A 20,351-nucleotide genomic window follows, 5' to 3' on the forward strand; every position below is an offset into this window, starting at 1 on the left:
CCCCAGTAATGCTGGGTGGGCAGCACTGCCTGAAACCCAGACCTCCTGAAGTACGGCATCCAGAGACTCTGATTTAGGAGGTCTGGGGCAAGGCCTCACTCTCTACGTTGGGAAGCGGTGGATTTGTGATCTCCGAGCCTCCTCCCAGCTGACTCCAGGATTCTAACTGTGTTTCCCAGACACGCCCAGAGCTTCTTACCTGAACCCTGGGATCATCTTGGCAAAGCCAATAACCTTTTGGATGCTGTAACTGACCAGGTCAGCAAGGTGGGGCAGCATGGAGAGGTGGGACAGGTCTACGGTCACGGAAGACTCATCTGACTCCTCTTCGTTCAGATCCAGGTTGGAGAGGCTGGCCGTCCCCATCACGTCTGCAGGAGACGAGGGGAGAAAAGGGACTGCTGGAGGACACTGGAGGCAGGCTTCCTCCGCGCGGCCCCGGGAGGACCCGCTGTGCCCTGGCCGGTGGGCCAGCCCGGGCTTTCCGCTAGGGCCCCCCGTCTCTTCTCTCAGCCGAGTGGGGTGGTCAAACCAAAGATCGCAGGTCCTCTGAAAAACGAGGCGTCCTCGAGCCATGATCTGACGTCCTCGAATCTTGTTTCTAATGATCTCAAATCAAAAATGAATTTGGAACCAGTACGCTTGTGGGAAACAATGTTTAACCTCACTAGTGATCAAAAAATCGCCAAGTAAAAGCATTTGCATTTTTCACCTGGAAACTAGAAACAAACGCGGTTCAGTGTTGACACCAGCATTTACGAAGACGCGGGGAGCTGGCAGCCCCTGGGCGGCGCTGGGGCACCGCAGGCGGCTCGGGTCTTCCCACGCGGCACCTAGGGGCTGCTGGCAGCAGGGGTCGAACTCCCGCAGTCGTGCGGACTTTTTCGCCAGCCACCCCACTTCCGGGGATTCATCATAAGGAAAACATTCTGAATAAGTGCGAGAACGTAACCACAAGCACAGTTATCTTAATGAGAAGCTGGGAAACAATCTCACAAATGCCCAGGGATAGGGGATTTAGATACATTACTGCGCGTACCCCAGATGGCTCTGCTGCCTTTAAAAATAATCTAGACGTATGCTGAACGACAGGAAAATATGATGCAATGTATTCTTGTGGGGAAAAAGCAAATTACCAGTCTCTGTATGACATAGCTCCATCTCTGAATACACACAGGTGTTTAAAAAAAATGGGAAAGAGCAACGTCCCAATGCTGATGGTGATTGTCTATGGGCGGTGGAATTACAGGAGATATATATATATATAATTTAGCTTTTTCTTTTCTTTTTTAAAAACTTTCTCATGTTGTTCAATTACAGTTGCCCCCATTTTCCCCCCACGGCTCTCCCCTGCCCTGCTCACCCATCTCCCACAGTCAGTCTTGCCCCCCTTGTCTTCGTCCAAGGGTCCTTTATGCATGTTCCTTGACTCGACCCCTCCCCTTCTCCACCCCCCCCTTAACTCTCTCCTCCCCCACCCTGTCCCCCTCACTGTCACTTTGTTCTTTATTTCAATGTCTCTGGTTCTAGTCTGCTCGCTTGTTTGTTTTGTTGAGTAGGTTCCACTCATAGGTGAGATCACATGGCATTTGTCTCTCACTGCCTGGCATTTTCTTAATGTCCACAATGAACACGTACTACTTTTGGGTGATACTTTTTTAAAGTAAAAAATGTTAACTAGTTTGAATCTTTAAATAAATATATGTTATACAGATTGTAACATTGGTGGGGGGGTGAGCATCTCAAATCAATTAACCTATGAGAAGGTACCAAAATTCCTAGATAACATAAAATTATTATGATAAACTGGAGGAGTGTGCTGTAAAGTGGGGGGCGGGTTCCAAGTGAGGGGCTCAGGGGGCTGGTCGGTCCACACAGCAACCAGTGTGGGGCAGGGTGGGCTCCATGTTTGGCTCTACTGCCATCTCTGTCCCGTGGGCTCTGGGACCCCTGCCACCTCTCGCGGACCTAGGCACAGACTCATCAGTGAGCCCGGAGGGCCCTCGTTCCCCCGGGGTGGGGCGGGGGGAGGCCCAAGCAGGGGCAGCGAGGTTCAGGCTGGGTGGGAGGTAGAGGAGGAGGGACAAGTGTGAGGGAGGATGAGGGAAGATGAAGAGGAAGGTGGAAGAGGGACGTGAGACCCCCCAGGACTCCGGTGTAAGGTGGGCAGCAAAGGGCCCCACGTGTTCCCCTCCCACACATTTCACCTCCCAAAATTCGCAGGCTCTGATGAACATAGTTCACAAACCTGTTTGATATACTGGAAGCTGCTAAGAGAGTAATCACACACACAAGTCTTTGCAACTGTGTGAGGTGACAGGTGTTCATTTGGCAATGTATACATGTATCAATTCATTATGTCGTACACCTTAAACTGATTGAGTGTTATCTGTCAATCATCTCAATAAAACTGGGAACACTAAAGGAACAAACCAAAAAAAACCCCCCAAAGGCCCAGGCTCCACATACCATGCAGAGGAAGCTGGTCGCCCCAGGGAAGGAGCAGGGCCAGAAGCCTGGCTCAGTGGGAAGAGCGGAGGTTCTGCAGGCAGACCTCGCCCGGCCCCGCTTGGCGTCTTCCCCAGCACGGCCCTTGGGCAAGTCCCACCTCTTCCAGTAAGAAGGGGTTGTTCTGGGGACACAGTGTGGCCCACAGCGTGGCAGTGCCATCCTCCCCCTGGCAGCCCAGGGCAGAGGTGGGGAAGCTCTGGGCTCCCCTCCCCAGCTCATGAGGAGGGAGGTGCAGCCCGTTCGTTACCTTGGGAGGTGCTGCAATGATTGGAGCAGGAGGAGGAGGACGAGTCCCCGGAGCAGCTGGGCATGTGTCTCGAGAGCGACTTGCTGGGATGGCTGTCTCCACCCTCAGCCCCTCGCACCGGAGGCTGGAAGAGAAAGATGGAGTATCAGCAGCTCACGTTTCTGGGCCACCTTCCTACCTTGGCCCTGATCTCTGACAGGAGTAGCCATAAGGAAGTCCTATGGGGGGGGGGGGAGAAATGAGAGAGACAGAGCACCCCCCGGGCCTGCCTGCTGGGTCAGGGTGGCCTGACCCTCGGTCCCGCTCTCCGTGCCCGGGTTCCCCTTGCGGCTCATCCTTCCCGGCCAGCGGGCAGACGCACCCGGAACTGGCTGAAGTCGGCGTAGCTGGGGTCGTAGGTCTTGTGGTGGGCGTCCAGCAGGATGCCGATGATGTGCTGCTGCTCGTCCGACAGCCGGGGCCGCAGGCTGTCCTTCAGGGCTTCCTCCTCCTTCCTCTTCATGATCATCTCTCGTTTCCGCTGCACCTCCTCGTCCGTCAGGATGACTGTGGGTGGGAGTGGGACATCACCAGGGCTGGGCCTCCAGCTCCTCCAAGACACCTTCCTCTCTGGTTGCTGAAGACACAAGATGGGAGGGCCGCTCCCCGCCAGCACACACACTGGGAGCTCATGGGAAGGGGTGGGAAGGGGCCTCCTGCCTCATGGGAGGCCAAGCCCACTCTGTGGGTGGAAAATGGGATTTTCTATGTTGGAAAGGCAGGCGCATGAGAGAGGAGGAAAAGGGGGACTCAAGAGGTGGGTGGTCTGGGCAGGGTGGCTTTCCACACACACCTCGTGTGAACCTGGGCAAACCGAACTCTCACTTACAAAATGACAAGTTTCATCTACGTACTCTCCTCCAAGGACCCATTTTTGTTCCTCGGTCCATAAAGTGTGTCTGTGCGGGGGGCAGAGTAAAACGTCTGCCTTGAAAGATGGACAGAACTGAATGCAGTGTGTGCCCGGCTCAGAGCAGCTGCTCATTCGGCACTAATTCTCCCCCTGCTCCCCGCTCCCCATATTCCCTAGTCCTGACCAAGACACGAGCCGGGAGGAGACAGTGACTGAGCCCCCATGTGGACAGTCACAGATGCTGAGAAGACCCCTCCATGTGGCCATTCCCGTGTCCAACTTTCCAGGCATGGAACTCAGGCTTCTCATCCACTCTGACCAACACAGAAAGACTTTTCATCTCCGGTTCCCTGCAAAATAATACCTTCCCTAGCCTGTCCAGTCCGGAAAGTTCTGCCCAAGGAAGTCGTGGAAGCCTCTGGAAGTCCCTGATGACCACACCTCACAGTTCTGACCTGGGTGTTCTCTCCAGCTGCTAGCCAGGCATCTGAAGATGCGGGGCCTTTCCATCCCCTTCATGCCGTGCGGGGGTTCGGGCGGTGCTGGGGCAGCTGCCCGGGAGGGCGGGGCTGGGAGCAGGGATGCCTGGCACGGAAGCCAGGCAAACAGACCTCTTGGCCGGGGCTTGCCGAGAGCTGACGGCAGGAGTGGGCACTGGGGCCCTCGGCCTGTAGCTGCTTGCTCCGTGCTGGTGTTGCCAGGGCCTCTGCCCACAGAACTGGGGAGTTTCACAAGAGCAGGGAAAGGAACCAGAACCTCAGAGTGGGTGGGTTCCAGGCTTCAAGAAAGGCCCACTGGCTCTGGTGTCTTGTGAGGGGGGAGAATGAAAAGAAGTTGGTGGGAGTTGAGAGAGAGCCTGGGGGTGGGAAGAGTGGGCAACCAAAGCCTCAGGCACAGCAGAAAAGGGGCGCCTGCAGCAAGCGATGGCGTGCTCCTGCCACCGCTGAGGTAAGCCGTACCAAGAGGAGCACTGGGAGGAGGCCAGGCCAGGTTACTGACTCACCTGCCCATGCTGCCAACCCTCCTCCCACAGAGGGCGTCTGCTCAGACCCCAGAGGTCAAGTGGATTGGGAGAGGAAGGAGCAGGGAGCATCCCGGTCAGGGCAGGGTGCAAGGCTCTGGCCTGGAGAACCCTAGATGAGGTGTCTGGTCTTTCCTGCTCACCCGAGGGGTGGGGACAAGAAGCAATGAGACTGGAGTTAGAGGCAGCTGGCTCCGCCAGTCACACCACAGGTGTCCGCAGGCTCGGACCACTCTGTGGTTCTGTGGCGTCTCTCTCCTGCTCAGAAACTTTTCCTGGGTCCTTATTGCTTACCATATCCAAACTAAAGTCAAGATTCTCTGTGATTTCGCTTCTTCCTAACTTTCCAACCTCATATCCCAGTACCTGCTCTCCTAATGTTGGGGCCGCTGACCTATGACCCTGAGCTGCTCACCTTCGTTCTGTATTTCCACTTCTGCTGGATGCCTGGCCAGTGGGGTCTTCTCTCCCCAGTAGCTGTGCAAGTCCTATCTATTCTTCAGCACCCAGCTTGCAGCTGGCTCTCTCTTACCACAAAGGCTTTCTTGATTGCCTGGACATGCACTGAGCTCTCCTTTTTTAATTCTGCAGTATGTCCAGCTTTTCCTACATGCATTGGCACCCAATTGCCTTCCACTCTGAAATATTTATTATTAGTAAAGTTTCCAATAAATGCCTGTAGAGAGAGAGCCTGAGGAGTTAAAGTTCTCCTTCACTAGGAATATAGGCTACTTCAAGGGAAGGAGCCACATGTTATAAGTCCTGTTTCCCCCGCAAATGCTAGCCCAGTGGAGATTCCTGGACATGCTACTTGCTCAGTAGTCTGATATACTGGACTCTCAGCACATCACGTTGATTGCACCCACTGTGCGCTAGTCATTGTCCCAGGCTGAGGGAAGGACAGTAAGGGGTGCACCAGGCCTGCATGCACCCTGCAATGTCAGGGGTAGCTCCCAGTGAATGCCAGTCCACCAGACAGCTGAGCCGAGGTACCCTTTCATTTAAATGATTGTTACCGAAATATTCTGTACACAGGATACCTTGTAACAGCACACCTGTAATATCATGTAACCTTTTCTTGGTGATTCAGAGGCATCATCCCAAACAATTAAAATGACTGGACTTCGCAGGAACAAGGCTGTGGCCTCAGAATTAGAAAGGGCTGCTCACTTGCACTCTGTGACTCAGCCTGCCGTGACCCTGGGTTCTCTCGCTACTGCGCGTGGCTCTCGGCTTCCCTCTCTCTGTCAGTTAGGTGTCATCTCTTCCTACTGCTGCCTGACCCTGGACCTGTGCCTTCTCCCCCCGAAGAGTTACTTCCATTCTCTTGGGAGCTGGAAATCCTGGTGATCAAGTTTTATGTAATAAAAAAAGTGTTAATAAAAATGGATAAAGGTTTTTATGAACTGGGCACAATTCTAAAGGTTTCTTCTTTACGAACTCACACCTATTTAGTCCTCATAACAACCACTTAAGGCAGGTGTTATTATCCCCATTTTGCAGATGAGGAAACTAAGGCCCAGAGGCCATGTACCTTGCTGAAAGTCACAGATCTAACAAGGGTGGAGGTGGTACTCAGGCCAGGCCAGGCCAGGGTGGCTCTAGATAGAGTCCATGGTTATAACCGTGACCCCACACTGCCCCCAGTCAGGATCGGCTAAGACGGCTTAATAGGTCCTCAGCACTGAACGTACTTTACTAGGTCCCCATCCATCTGAGGAGTGTGAAAAATTAAAGAAAGTAGCAACATTTGTAAATGACTTCCTTTGAAAGGACATAATTAAAAAAGCTTCAGTGTTAACCTTGCGATTCTGTTCCTCTGGATCACGTGTGTCAAATAGGGACCCTGTTCCGTGTACAGTAGCACCGGAGGAAGAAGCACTGGGGTTTGCTGGTCCAAACAGGGCCACCAGTCCTGGGGCCACCCCCAAGCCACGCTATCTGCGGGCCGAGAAGTCCTAAGTCTCTCACACATGCAGAGGCCATTGTGACTTATGAAATATGTCATTTGTTTAAAGGGGAGATTCATTTCACAGGAGATTGTCACTCTCTCAATGAATTCCTACTAAAAATGCCACTACTATCACGCCGGAGGACGTGTGTTTTACAGTTAAAAGCCACTGACCTAGAATGAGAACAAACAGATTCTGAAACAGCAACTGAAGGGCTCCCCCAAAACTGAAGTGCACGCACAGTTAAGTCCTCACCTAAGGCGGTCAGTAGGTTCTATGCCTTTAAGCAACATGTACGGAATGAAAACAATGTTGCCGTGGGCTAAATGACATAAACGAGAGCTAGTTCCCATGGCATCGTTATTCAAAAATCTTCCCTACATGGACTTTGTGAAACCCAAGTGTGGCTTTTCAGCAGCTTTTCCCATTCCTTCTAAGTTCCTTGCTGAGTGAGAAAGTGGCTTTGGGCTATTTCCACGAAAGAGAATTGAGTTAGGGAGGCAAGGTCTGAAAGTGCAAACAACTTACAGTAAAAACATTTCAAGCTGCCGCTGGTGGCCTAAGGACAACATCAGGGAAGCAGACATACAGGTGTCCCAAATTCGTGGCACAGATGGCATGAGGTCTGGCGGGCCTTCCTGATGCACAGACCAGTGAGAGATGTAGTTGACACAAAGAAGCAAATGGGGAGCTAACATTCAATCACTCAGCACACGTTTACTGAGCACCTACTGTGTGCCAGGTTCTGTGCTAATGCGTGGTAGAAAAAAAAGATGGATAACTGTAGAAATGTTAAACAAGTGAGCACAATAAGTCGTTCTGTGAGAGACTCGCCCACCAGAAGCAAGGACTCAACTATGACATTTGGGGGGCTCCAAGGACACGAAGTCAGCTAGGACTTGAAGAAAGAGAAAGGGAGGCTTTGAGGGGACACAGTTCTCTTCAGCTCATCGGGCAGGGCCTCAGGCAGTGCCTGGAGACGCACAGTGGGGAGCTCCAGCACACTGCGACTTCGGCGGGGCTGCACTGGGGTGGAGCCCGTGGGCCTGGGACACAGACACCTAGACGAGAATGCCGACACCATCATCTGCCTTAGAGGTGTGTTATTTTAATGCTTTTGAGTTTTCTCATCTATTGAATCTTAAAAAAGTATTCACGTATTTAGGAATTGTTGTAAGAATTTAGCAAGAAAACGCACGTGCCCGGCAGATATCTGGCGCTCAGAGGTGGGCACCAAACCTCCACTCCCAGGCTCACCCCCTTCACCTTCTTAGCGCTCCCAGTGAAGGGCCACTTCCACTGCCCCATCAGAAGGGACCTGGGTTTGCATCTCCCTTCACAGGGAGCCCTGGGCCTCCTGTGGTTTACAGATGTTGACACTGAGTTGTCTCTGGAAGGGTAGGCCTTGGGGACCACAGCCAGCCCCGGTGATAATAAATGAGAAGCCATCTTCGGGATATGAGCTGGGAGCTCCAGGCCTAGGCACGTGGGCAGGCCTCCCAGGAGTGGGCTGACCCGAGGCGGGGAACCACACCTGTCCCTGGAAGACCTTCCCTCTGGGTAGCGGACTAAGAGCTTAGTGCTGGAGCGAGGTTTCCATTCTCAGTGGCGCCCTGGGGCCCATCCCGCACTCAGCATCACCTCCTGCTCTGGCATCTGGAGCGGGGTGGGCATGGGGCCACGCCGGACAGACAGCAGAGAGGGGACATAGGGCTTCATTGGGGATAACTGAGGCTAGAGCTGGGGTAGCCAAGGCACAAAGCCAACGGGGGTTGAGGGTGGACACCCACTTCTGGATGGCTGGCCCCCCACCATGTGGTGGTCCTGGGGCAAGGACCCCCTGACTCCCTGAGGCCTGCTCATCGCCGTGGATGCAGCGCTCTCCAGGGGACCGGGAGGGATCTAGGGACACAGAGTCAGATTCTAGTCTCAGCTTGCTTTCTGACTCCAATCCTGATACTTTCCTTTCTGGGTCTCAGACGATTTCCAAGTGTGTTTCCCCATTCCTGGTTAATAGAACATCTCCCTCCTGAGACTCAGGAGAGAGGCCTCTGGGACATCAGTGAGGCTGGCCCTGACCGGCACAGCCTGACCGACTCCCAGCGGTGCTACCCTGTGCCGTTACTGGTCTGCTGGAGCCTTAGAATCTGGCTCCCTGCCCCCTGCAGGCTGTGCGTCGTGGGGGCAGGGGCTGTGGGCGCAACCTCTGCTCTGTGCCCGGGCTGGCGTCTCATGGAGAGCAGCCATGCTAAGCCAACGTGTGAGAAGCCCCAGGAGGCACCCAGGCCTCGAGCCTCCACTGCTCCAGGATCAACACGGGAGTCGGGCGGGGCAGGGGACCGGGCACAGAGCGATGAGCAAGTCCGGGCCTGCATGTTCCTGTGGGGGCGAGGAGGAACACAGCCTGGAAACTTCTTCCAGGGCTGCTGGTGTGGGCTGGGGAGCTGGGATCGGCAGGGAGGGGCCGAGACCTACTAGAGTGGACCCTGTCAAGGTCTGAGGAGGGAGCCCCACGTGAGGGCCACCACTCTGCCTCCGTTTCCCAAAAACAGAAAAAAATTTTTCCCATCGAGGAAGAAATGTCCCATCCCCTCAGCCCTGTCCTGTGACTTTTCCTCTTGTTCTAGATACATCTTTCTTATACCACTGCCTGCTACCCCTGCCCCCATTAAAACAGCCCATAGCCAGGAGAGCCTTCACGGTGCCCGCGCCTGAGCACGCCTTCCCAGCCTCCCGGGCCTATGGCTTTGCAGAACCCAGGCCCTGTCCCAGGGCTGGGGAGGGGCCAGGGAGCCGAATGCAGACTGGAGTGAGCAAGGGGCAAAGCAGGGGCTGAAGGTACAGAGGGCGCCCTTGCCTGGACCGGCCCAGTGCCCTTGCCTTGGGTCCCCAGAGGGCCTGGCTAGCCCCTCCCAGGACCTGCTAAATTCAGTGGCTACTCTGGTTACCAAGTAACTGATACTAGAGCTCAGATGCAAAGTCCAGGGGTCAGAACCTGTGAAAATGCCCCCTAGGTCCTCTCCTCCAGCCCCAGAGCTGGACAGGAAGTCCTAAAGGATCACTCTTCTTTCTCTGTCTGGATCTAGAGGGTCACCCAAGAGTCCAGCGCTTCCCTTCACAGAACCTTCCCACCCAGTGTGCCCTGGGCAGCAGCCCTCAGATTTGCTCCTGGGGCCAGGGGGCTGGGAGGCTGGGGAAGAGCCCAGGGGCCGGCCTGGCTCTGAGCATTTCTTCTCCCCGTGGCTCTTCCCCTCCCCAACCACAGCAGCCCCTCCCCCAAAAGCCAAAGTGCCCTGGGGTCCTTGAGCCTCCTGCTTTCCCCTCAGGTCCAGGGAGCTGTGAGCACAGCGAAGACCCCTCGGAGGAACACAAACCCGGTGCTCACACAGACAGTTCCCGGCCTCCCCCATCACCAGCCTCACACCAGAGGGGCTCTCCCTGGCCTCTGAGACCCATACACCGATCCCACAGATGCTCTCGGGACCCCCTGCTGCCTTTGATCCTGGAGTCCCGGCCACCCTGCCCAGGGGGCCGGCCCTGATGCCCGCAGCTACAGAGGAAGGGCGGCCACACCTCTCTGGCTAAACCGGTAGCCAGAGCCTCCCCTATCCCCAGTCCCACCCCGAACCCCTGCCCTGGCCCCCGGACACTCACACTCCTTCATCATGCCGATGTCCACGCAGCGCTTGAGCCGACAGGCCTGACAGTGGCGGCGGTTGTCCTTGGTGATGCGGCAGTCCCCGTTGAAAGGACAGGTGAACAATGCCTTTCGCTTCATGCTGCGCCTGCCGAGAGGACATGCCCTCCACTGGGTCACCCACCTTCCCGCTCCTCAGCCCCGGCTGCTGTGACCGCAGGGACCTGGCCACAAGGCTTCCGGATCCACACTTCTCCCGCAGAGGGCTGGGGCCCAGCCCAGCCCCGGCCACTCTCAGTGATCCCCGCCCCTCACTGGACATGTGCCAACCGTGCCTTCCTCCTCCTTCATCACCAACCCTGCTCCCAGCACTGCTTTCACGTACTTCTACAGCTCTCTACTGCCCACATGTTAGTTACACAGGAAATAGATGAATGAGTTAGCCTAGCAGAACATTTTTTAAATACTGAAATCTGCAAAGTAACCCTCACTGCTTTTAAGGAGCCATTATGAAAGGCAAGGATGCTAGTCTCAGCCTTAACTTTCTGGAGCCCAGATACCTATGACCAGGGCACCCCGGACCCAGGGACAGACATGGGCACAGGTGCAGAGAGAAGGGAGAAAAGGCCCCGCCACAGCTGTAGACATCAAGATAGGCTGCCCAGCAGGAGAAGAGGCCGGATGGGCCGGCGGGGGCCCTGAGGTCTGGCCTTGGCTTTCCCAAAGGCAGAGGAAGCAAGGGTTCTGTAAGAACGGAAAACTTTCAAAGGTCCTGCGTTAGGAATCACCGGGCGTTCGTTGTAAGAGTGCGCCTGTGTGCGTAAGCTCATTTTCCTAGTTCTGCTTCCTCTCTTGCTGTCAAGCACACCGAGTGGGACATTGGCAGGCTTATTAGGGGCCACCTCCCTAGAGCCTTCCTGTCATTTGTGTCTTAGAGGCTGTCCTTTCTCTCCCTGACCCTGGCAAGGGGACGTCCACTCTTGGTGACAAGGTTTCGCTGGGGAAAGACGATGGCAGCATCGTTTCGTCCCCACGTAGCGGCATCTTCCCAGGAGTTGTGTAGATGCCCAAAGCCTTGACACAAGGCCCAGGCCTGACCTTTACCCACTCCTGGGGGTGAGCTGGTGATATCACCTTGTCCAGACGTCATGCACTTGCTATGCTTCTCGGTGGAAAATGACTCACACTGTTCACATTCACAAGGACAGACACAGGGGTCAGGACAAACACACTTATCAGTTGGCATGGACACCTGGGGACCAAACCAACATGGCCCTTGAGATATGGGAGAAGAGACCAGAGGACCAGCTCTGCTGGCAGTCACAGGTAGTTGGACTCTAAGACCCTTTGGGGACCCAAAAGACCGTCAGTGTACCCCCTTGTTTTATGAAAAGGACCACTGACATAAATAAACTTATCACTCAGGCGATTCAGCAAGAAGTAAAGGCCCCCAGGTAGGAAGCCTTAGGGACATGAGGCTCTGCTCTTAGCTTCCTGGATCGAAGGCACTGTTTTATCCCAGAATCTCAGTGACTCACTGAAGCTGAGCCCACAGGCAAACAGCTCCAGGCAGCTGGCCCTTGAGCATGGTTCAAGGTGAAGGACAGCCCAGTGGTCCAGGAAGTGGCTGCTGTTGGTTTTTGGACCTTGGCCCCTGTCCCCTCCTGTCACAACCCTCATTTCGCAAGGGACCAACCAGCAGACCAGGCTACACAGGGAGGTGAAGTAGCCGAGGCTATTGGGGGTGGCTAGCCCCGAGCCAGTCCACCGAAGGCTGTGCCTTGCCCCTGCCGCGACTACCCAGCAGGGACCGTATCCCAGGTTTCTCCCACCTTTATGGAAACAAGCAGCCTGGCGCCTTGAGCTTCCATACCTCCGCTGCAGCTTTCCAGAATGATGGGAAAGTGGGAAAGTACTTCGGGCACGACTAGGAGTCCCCCAAATTTATCACTGCCATCACCGCAGGGCACAGCCGTCCACTCCAGGACCTGAGATTGTTCCCCACTCGACTCCTTTCCACTTTGTGGTTTTCGAAGCTCTACCTGTTACCATAAAATGTTCAGGCCCAGAAGGCCCATAATTTTCAAAACCTACTCAAAGACCAGAAGTTTCTAACTCAGAGCAAACTCTCATCTCTTTCTCTCTCTTTTTATTTTTTACAACTAGGCATGTTCCCTGGGAGCTGAGGGGCTGCTCTGTCCTCCCACCCACTGTGCTGCCTGGCTCAGGGCTCTTCCCGCTCATTCTCCAAGGCCGTGGGCCCCCAGGGATCACACACAGGGCACCTCCAGACACGTGAGCCAAAGCCTCTCCCCAGCCCTGGCTGTGTGAAGAAAGCAGTGTTCTTGCTTCCAGCTTTATGGTAGCATGAAGCTTAGGAGTATCAGGAAAAAAGGAGGAGAAAGGAGAGATGAGGAAGGAAGAGGAGGAGAAGGGAGTTGAAGAGAGAAGGTAGGGAAAAATTGAGGGAGGGAGGAAGGAAACTGTTAACCATCTCTGGCCAGGCACAGTAGGGCCCAGACCTGTGGCAGAAATGCCACCTGTGCTTTTCACCCTCTGCCACACCTTCTCCCAAAAGCCCACCACCCTTGCAGTAGGTCTCCACATTATTTGGGCAATGCAAAATGCAGCCAATAAGCTTATGAAGCTCTTAAATTATTATTATTTAAAAAAATACAGCCCTAGCTGGGTGGCTCAGTGGACTGAGTGCCACTCTGCAAACCAAAAAGTTGCTGGTTCAGTTCCCAGTCAGGACACATGTCCGGGTTGCAGGGTGAGTCCCCAGTTGGGGACATGTGAGAGCCAACCACACATTGATGTTTCTCTCCCTCTCTTTCTCCTTCCCTTCCCCTCTTTCTAAAAATAAATAAATAAAATCTTCTTAAAATAATTTTAAAGTAAAGATTTTATAGTAAGTAGCTCTTCCCAAGCTAAATACAGCTACAGAGGAAAGGCCCTGGAATTCTAGATGGGAAGACAGAGTTCACACATCACACAGAACATCACCAGGCTCTGGAGTGTGGCTCAGCGTCTGGGGGATGGAGAGCGCCCTCGCCAGCTCCAACGGGCAGACCCGGGTCCTTTCTGGCGCCCAGACCCCAGAGCTGCCTCTCAGGCATGTCCGTCCCAGCATGGCTGTTCGCCGAGACACAGACTCCACGGGCTCCATGGCCGACCTCCTCCTCCTTCTCCTGCCTTCTCAGAGCACCTCCACACACGTGGCTGTCATCTAGCCTCTGCCCCAGAGGAGTCAGGGCGGCCAGACTGGCCAGCTCCGGCTCTGTGCTTTGTCCTGACGAGCCACACCCTGCCCTGCCTTCTTCCCAATGCTAATTGCCTGTGAGCTGGTTGGGTTCTGAGAACCCAGAGCCTCGGGTTTCCATAGGAGCCTATTGCCTCCGCTGCCCTGAGCCTGGACCCTGTCATCCTCTGGATGGTTGGCAATTATACCTCTGCTCCAGGAAGGGGGTAGGGACAGTGCAACAAGGCTAAATATAGAGGCAGTTTCTAGAAAGTCAGGGGTGAGAGAGGACATTGACCACATCTAGTGCCAGGAGGCCAGTTCATCCAAACAGGAGAGACAAGCAGTTCGCAAAAACAGAAAGTGCCCGGGGCCAAAAGAATCTCAGGCCTGGGACAGCAGGGTCCTTCGCCAGGAGGTGACACACCCTGGAAAACCCAAGCCTGGGGCCAAGTACTGGCTCTGGGCTTTGTCTCCGCTGATGCCTGAGTGTCGCAGAAACCTCAGAGTGTGGTCTGGATACAGGACCCTGAGGGATAGAGCTCCTCACATGACAGACCCCTGTGGTCTCAGTGGAACCTACACGGGCCATTTGTGTGTGGCGGCATCAATCGGTTCTCAGCAGGTGAGTTAAAAAAGCAATGATAAAGGAAGGTATTAGTCAACAATGTGGTAAAGAGCACAGGCCTCCTTTTTTTGCAGAGAAATTTGGCAACATCTACCAATTCGTAAAATGCACAGGGTCATTAGCACAGTAAATCCATTTCCAGGAGTCCAGCCCATGGGCCCAAGGATGCAGGCACAGGGTGGGTGCTGCAGCACCGTGGCAGGAGCAGCGGGCAGAGCCTAACACCCACCGGCAGCGGCCTGGTTCACCGCACAGAGCACAGCCAGACAGAGGAGGTGGCTGCAAACAGGATGTAGGGGGAACTCGCAGCAATGGGAACAAGCTCGGAGAAGCATCCTTTCCTAGACAGGAGCAAGACCAGTATAATACACACATCCCCCAACCGCCGCCCAGCCTTTTATGTGAAGAGTGTGAAAGCGCACACAATGACTGGTGACAGTGACGGCTCTTGGGGTGGTGTCAACAGGATATAAGAAGGAGCCTTACTTTTCATTTATATGTCCTCGTGAATGGCTTGCATCTTTTTTAAAAAAACCATACGTATGAGTTATTTACACACAAAAAATCTATCACCCACTATAAGTATGTAACAATTTAAAAGGAAATACAGGCTTCAATAGATTGATCTGTTTGGGTTTAAATCCTAATACACAACCTTGGGCTAGTTACTTAACCTCCCCGTGCCTCAGTTTCCACATCTGTAAAAGGAAAGCAACCCTTCAGAGTGGGTTGTGGTACGGATTCTGTTGTAAAGGAAGTGGGGCCTCGTGCAGGGCTCTGCGGGGACTGGGGGCTCAAGGCATGTCGTCGCTCCTGATGTCTGGACCCGTAGCCCTTGTGTGGGTTACAGCGACCACTGTCCAGTTTCTCTGAGCACAAGCTGGTTCCCGCCCAGCCTCTGACTGCAGTGAAGGTCACTCAGAGCCCCCGGCCCAGCCCTTCCTTCTTCACACCTGATTTTTAACTTCTGCTCAGGGACCTTCTCTCAGAGACCCCTGCTGACACATCACAGTCACGGATGTTCCAGGGTCCACGATGGAGGGGAGGAAAGGGCTATCTATTCTTAGAAACGAAGACATTAAAAAGGGACAGTAATAGTAACTGCAGTTTACGGAGAGCTTTTTGTGCCAGTCCCTCGCACAGTGTCTCTCAGACTCTCGACTCCATCCCAGAACAGGTGTCACTCCTGTTTTCCAGGTGATAAGAAAAAGCACCATGACACACCTTGCCTCATGTCACACAGCTAATGCTAGAGCGCAGCAATCAAAAATGTGCCCCCATCCACCCACGAGGGTGAAGAAGAGGTTGTCGAAGGGACTTGTCCAGACTAAAAAGCCACCAGGATATAGGCATACCTGAGACTCGTGGCTTGGAAGTGTGGGGTGACGTGTGCCGTCCTCCCCACTGGCCCTGCACTGCCACAGCACAAAGGGGACGCGTGCCTGTGGATGAGTGCTGAGTTCCCAAGGAAATGGAAAGCTGGCCGAAAAGAAAGGTGGGGTCTTCATCGTATCCACCCAGCTATGGTTCTGGACAACTCCAGTGATCTTCCCTCCCCAAATAGTCTGGCCCTCTCTGCGCAAGCTTCCGACATGACCCTTAGCCCATCCCAAGGGAACCTTCCTCTTTCCCTTCCACTCACGCCCTTGAGCGGCTGTCGTGGGGAGGCCAGCGCCTCACTGACCCGGACAAAGTTCTCTCCAGCAGCACTGACTTCTTGGTGACTCATTCACTTGTGCCCATGGACTGGTCTGTGTGGCCGGTCCTCCCTGCCGCTCTCTTTATTTACTTAGCCCTTGGAGTTTTAAGTCAGTGGACATCTGCCCCATTTCTCTGCTTCCCTCCATATCACGGTTTGTACGACTATCAGCTGGGCAAGCTTCCTGAAAGCCAGAACATTCCTTGTGTTCCTGGATCCTCACCAGCCTCTGCCCCTTGAACTGCACAAGACCCATAACTAACAAGGCCCCTGAGAACTGCGGGGCTGGTGGTAGAGAAGGCATTTCTCCACACGGCCTTCGTTAGCTTGGCGCTTTGCAGCCCGCAGCTCCACAGGGTGCAGCCTAAGGAGACGTCGACAGGGAGGGGGAACACAAGACGGACAGACAAACAGTGGTCTGTTTCTCAGTCTTGCCTTCCAGGACCACCTCTTAAACTTCACCATAACCTTCATTCTCTTCATCAAGGGGACCCTCTGATTTTCTTCTCTGTCTCTTATACCTTTTCCTTCATATTAGAGCTTGAACAAAGCCATTCGTGACCAGAGATTTATCCATAGCCATAGATCATCCACTACATAATGTACTTTCTACTAATAGACCTACATGCCTCCCCTCTCTGGCCCTTACGCATGCTCTGGTTGCTAACATACAGCCGCCTATGAGCCTGCCCCTGCACTGGAAGTGCCATCTTTCTCTGAAGATGCCCACGGACTCCAGAGGAGCAGCATGAATTAGCTTGCAGGAGGACTGGCTCACGACTGTCTCCAATTCCTGACCACATGGCAATAGAACTGTCCAGCCTTCATAATCACGCTTTGCTTTGATGGTGAATCTCGGGCCTGCCGGATGACTGAGGTGTCCCCAAGTGTGAGGAAGCTGTGATGTGCCTCACAGGGAAAATACATTGCTAGAGAAGCTTTGTTCAGACACGAGTTGATACTATGTAAATCAACACCATACGTTAAATAAGGTGTCTTTAAACAGCAAACACACACAAAACAAGGTTATATATTGACGGCTTGATGGAAATTGATCAGAGGCTCACGGGAAGCTAACTCTGCATTTCCCCCAGGAGCTTCGATTATGGGTTTTGGACCTGCTTGGAATGACTGCGACCAGCTCCTAGCGCACTTTAGTTTGACTGTCTTAGAAGTCAATGAGGCACGAAATGGCCAAACAGCATTACTGGTCCCCAGGGCTTGGAAAATAGCCAGTGACCCAACACGAAAGTGATGCTCTTTCCTTGGGTGCCGTCTTGAAAGCGTTGAGGGAGCTCCTTGAGAGAAAGGACTTGGTTGCACAAATCCTTGCGTCCCAAGGTTGCAGTGCTTGGCACCGGGATGGCATCCACCCCCGACACTGGGGTCAGGATTCACAGATAGACCTGCCAAGGGGCTTCTCGGGCCACTGTCTGAACTAGACTAAAATGAAAGAATACCAAATAGAGTTTGAATGAAGCAAAGAAAGAGATGTAGGGGGAGAGGGAAAGAGAAAAAGATAACTTATGTGAATACAGTCCATTCTGTTACGCATGGGAGGTGGATTCTACAACGTCAACCCCGACACTGAGTCAGTGAACACTGGACCCACTGTTCCCAGAAGAAACACAGGGTCGGGTTCCTGGGGGCCTCTAATCACAGTATCTTTATCAATCAACCAACACACGACCTTGTTTTATATGTGTATTTTGTTTAAATGCACCTTTTTTGATATATGTATACATATATATACATATATATATATATAGTTGATTTGTTGACATTGAACTCATGTTTGAACCAAGCTTGTCTTACACACATATTTTCCCTGTGAAGCACATCACTACGGCTTTCTTGCACTTAGGAACGGCACTTCACACCATACCTGGGGGCCATCTGAAACAATGACATCCCCAGCAAAAAGTACAAAAACGTAAAAAACTTGTGACTGAGGAGACAGCAGAAAGGACACCCTGTTTACAGCACGGAGCTGAAACGGAAAGTTGGGCATGTTTGCGCGGGGAGACTGGTTTTCACTGCTTCGCACATGCCCACAAATGACCACAAAACTGCTGTAAGTATCGATTTAGGGATTACAAGTAAATTTTAGCAGGTGGGCAAACTGGCAAATACAGAAGCCACAAATAATGAAGATTGCCCTGTGTGTGTGTGGTTATCAAACAAAATTCAAACCAAACCATGACAGAGATGTAGGCCCTTTGGGGAGTGCAGCTGGGCTCAGTCACCAAGTCAGGGACAGCAAGAGGAAACAGCGCACCGCCCAGAATGCTGGGACCTGCAGGCAGGGGTTTTGGCCATTAGCCAGCAACAGACTCTAAGGGGTCTCAGAGGAAAGGGCTAAGGGTGGGTTATGGTAGCGTAATGTGTCGATGGGCAACACAACCACACCATTGATCTGTGGTGACGTGGCTGTGCAAAGTGCCACCCCTGTCCATTTTGCCATCTCCTGTACTTGGCTCTGGGCATGAAAGAACCTGTCTTCCCTCCACCCAGACACCTAACACAGCCTTGTCCCGGGGATTCAGAGCCTGCCTGTGTGTCTGAGGGCAGCAGGCACAGGCATAGAGAGATTCGGGATTCTAGGGAGAAACTGACCTCCAACTTGTCAGAATCCAACCAGCAACCACCTAAGGGCCCCATCTTCCTGAGCTGAACCCAGCAGGAGGTGGCCTGGGAACAGAGGGGATTCAGGGGCAGGGTCCATAGATTAATCAGACAGCCCCAAGAGCAGCTGGAGACCTTTGGGTTGCAGACGGGTGAGCAGTGACCCACAGGTCTTCATATGCCAGCTCCTAGCCCAATGTCTGGACCATAGATGCTCATTAAAGTCTGAGGAGGGAAGGTGGGAAAGAAAATGCAGAAGGAGGGTGGGTGGCTAGAGAAACTTCTGTTTATTTTATAATAAACAGGGAAGGCTTCTACTAAGAACATCAGTGTTGACCCCTCATACTCAAAAATAGTGTACTTGCCCTGGCTGGTGTGACTCAGTGGATTGAGCACAGGCCTGCAAACCGAAAGGTCGCTAGTTCGATTCCCAGTCAGGGGACATGCCTGGGTTGTGGGCCAGGTCCCCAACTGGGGAGCATGTGAGAGGCAGCCACACATCAATGTTTCTCTTACACATCAATTTTTGTCTCACTCTTTCTCCCTCCCTTCCCCTCTCTCTAAAAATAAATTAATAAAAATAAAAAAATAATATACTTATATTGTACTTTATGCTTTTCAAAGCACTTTTATATACAACCTTGTTAATCCTCAGGTTGACTATATAGTAGAGGGACTAGACATTAACCTGCCATGTGGTTGGTTGAGGTAACAAACACAGAGCGGTCAAGAGATGTGAGCAAGGACATACAACTGATTAGCAGCATGGCCGCCTGCAGAGCCCACACTTTTCTAAGCGGTTTCCCGGGAGAAAACAGGCCCTGACATGTGCTCCCAGACTCCTCCATTACCCCTCATATGCAAGGCCCCCATTCCCAGGCCCTCGAAGGAAAGGGTCCACGGGGAACCTGGAACACACGGCCTGGGCTCTGAAAGGCTCACCCTGTAGGAAGTGCAGGCTCCGGGCCAGAGGAACAAGAGACGTGGCAACAGACCCAGAGCCAGCGATGCTGCTGGTCTGGTTCCCCGAGCTGGTGAGCAGGCTGCCGGGAAGCCAAGAGGGACACCCGTGCCAGGCCAAACAGGCAATTAGCACCCACAGAAACCCCGCTGCCCAGCGATTGCTCAAGGCAACGAAACTCCGGGTCTGCTGATTCCCGGGGGAGAGGGCGGGTGAGCCCGGGAGCCCCTTGAGCCAGAGGGGGCCCCGGAGAGGCCCTGAGGCCTCTGATTCACTCCGTCCTCAAAGCGAAGAGCACTTCAGTTCAGGGAGCCAGGCCGACCTCCCTGTCCTTGTCCCGGCCTCGGTTTGCTCTTTCCACTCCTGGTGGCTACCGCCCCGTCCTTCCCTGTGCTTACAGTCGAGACTAATGTACAGCTCTTTTCTGGATGCCTTCTTCCTGGTTTTTCTCCCTCCGATACACGCCCAATGCCAATTCCTCGCGGCTCCCAGTCCCATACTGTAATTGGTCACTTTCCCATCCTCCCTTCCAGGCTTTGCATGGGAACCTCCTTAATTCTGCCATTCCAGGACTGTCCCCGTACTGTCTGCAATGGCAATGCTGGCTGACGGAGAAAGAGAGGGGACTGCTGGCAGAGAAACCGGCGCTGACCAGACAGCATGCTGGCACACTCCTGACACTGCCTGTGCCCGCTGGGGTTGGCTTTCCCACCCGCAACCGGCAAGGCGCCGGTGACGGAGGACGGGGGCACGGACCGAGCACAGAGGTCCAACCAGGGGTGCAGTTGTCCTCCTTCTAAAAAACAGTTTGATTTGGATGGAAGGGCAAGTTCTGAGGTAAAGTTCTTGGGCTTCCTCAAGGACACAGCTGTCTCTCGGATTAGGGAGCTGCTCATGTCCCCTGGGGAGGAACACCACTTTGGAAGAATAGACAGGT

General features: G+C 53.6%; 1 protein-coding gene across 1 annotated transcript in view; it reads right to left on the minus strand.

Annotated features, from left to right (window-relative positions):
* The window catches only part of VDR (vitamin D receptor), a 56,389-nt gene that overhangs the window by 12,478 nt on the left and 23,560 nt on the right, over positions 1 to 20,351 (minus strand). The window contains exons 6-9 of the mRNA XM_037135560.2: positions 10,278 to 10,408; positions 3,120 to 3,304; positions 2,759 to 2,882; positions 200 to 371 (exon numbers count right to left, since the gene is read on the minus strand). Of these exons, the coding sequence (XP_036991455.2) occupies positions 200 to 371; positions 2,759 to 2,882; positions 3,120 to 3,304; positions 10,278 to 10,408 (612 nt within the window). The remainder of the gene's footprint in view (positions 1 to 199; positions 372 to 2,758; positions 2,883 to 3,119; positions 3,305 to 10,277; positions 10,409 to 20,351) is intronic.

Source organism: Artibeus jamaicensis, unplaced genomic scaffold, assembly GCF_021234435.1.
Source record: "Artibeus jamaicensis isolate MK-2021 breed Jamaican fruit bat unplaced genomic scaffold, CSHL_Jam_final contig_233, whole genome shotgun sequence".
In the NCBI taxonomy this organism is placed as follows: Eukaryota; Metazoa; Chordata; class Mammalia; order Chiroptera; family Phyllostomidae; genus Artibeus; species Artibeus jamaicensis.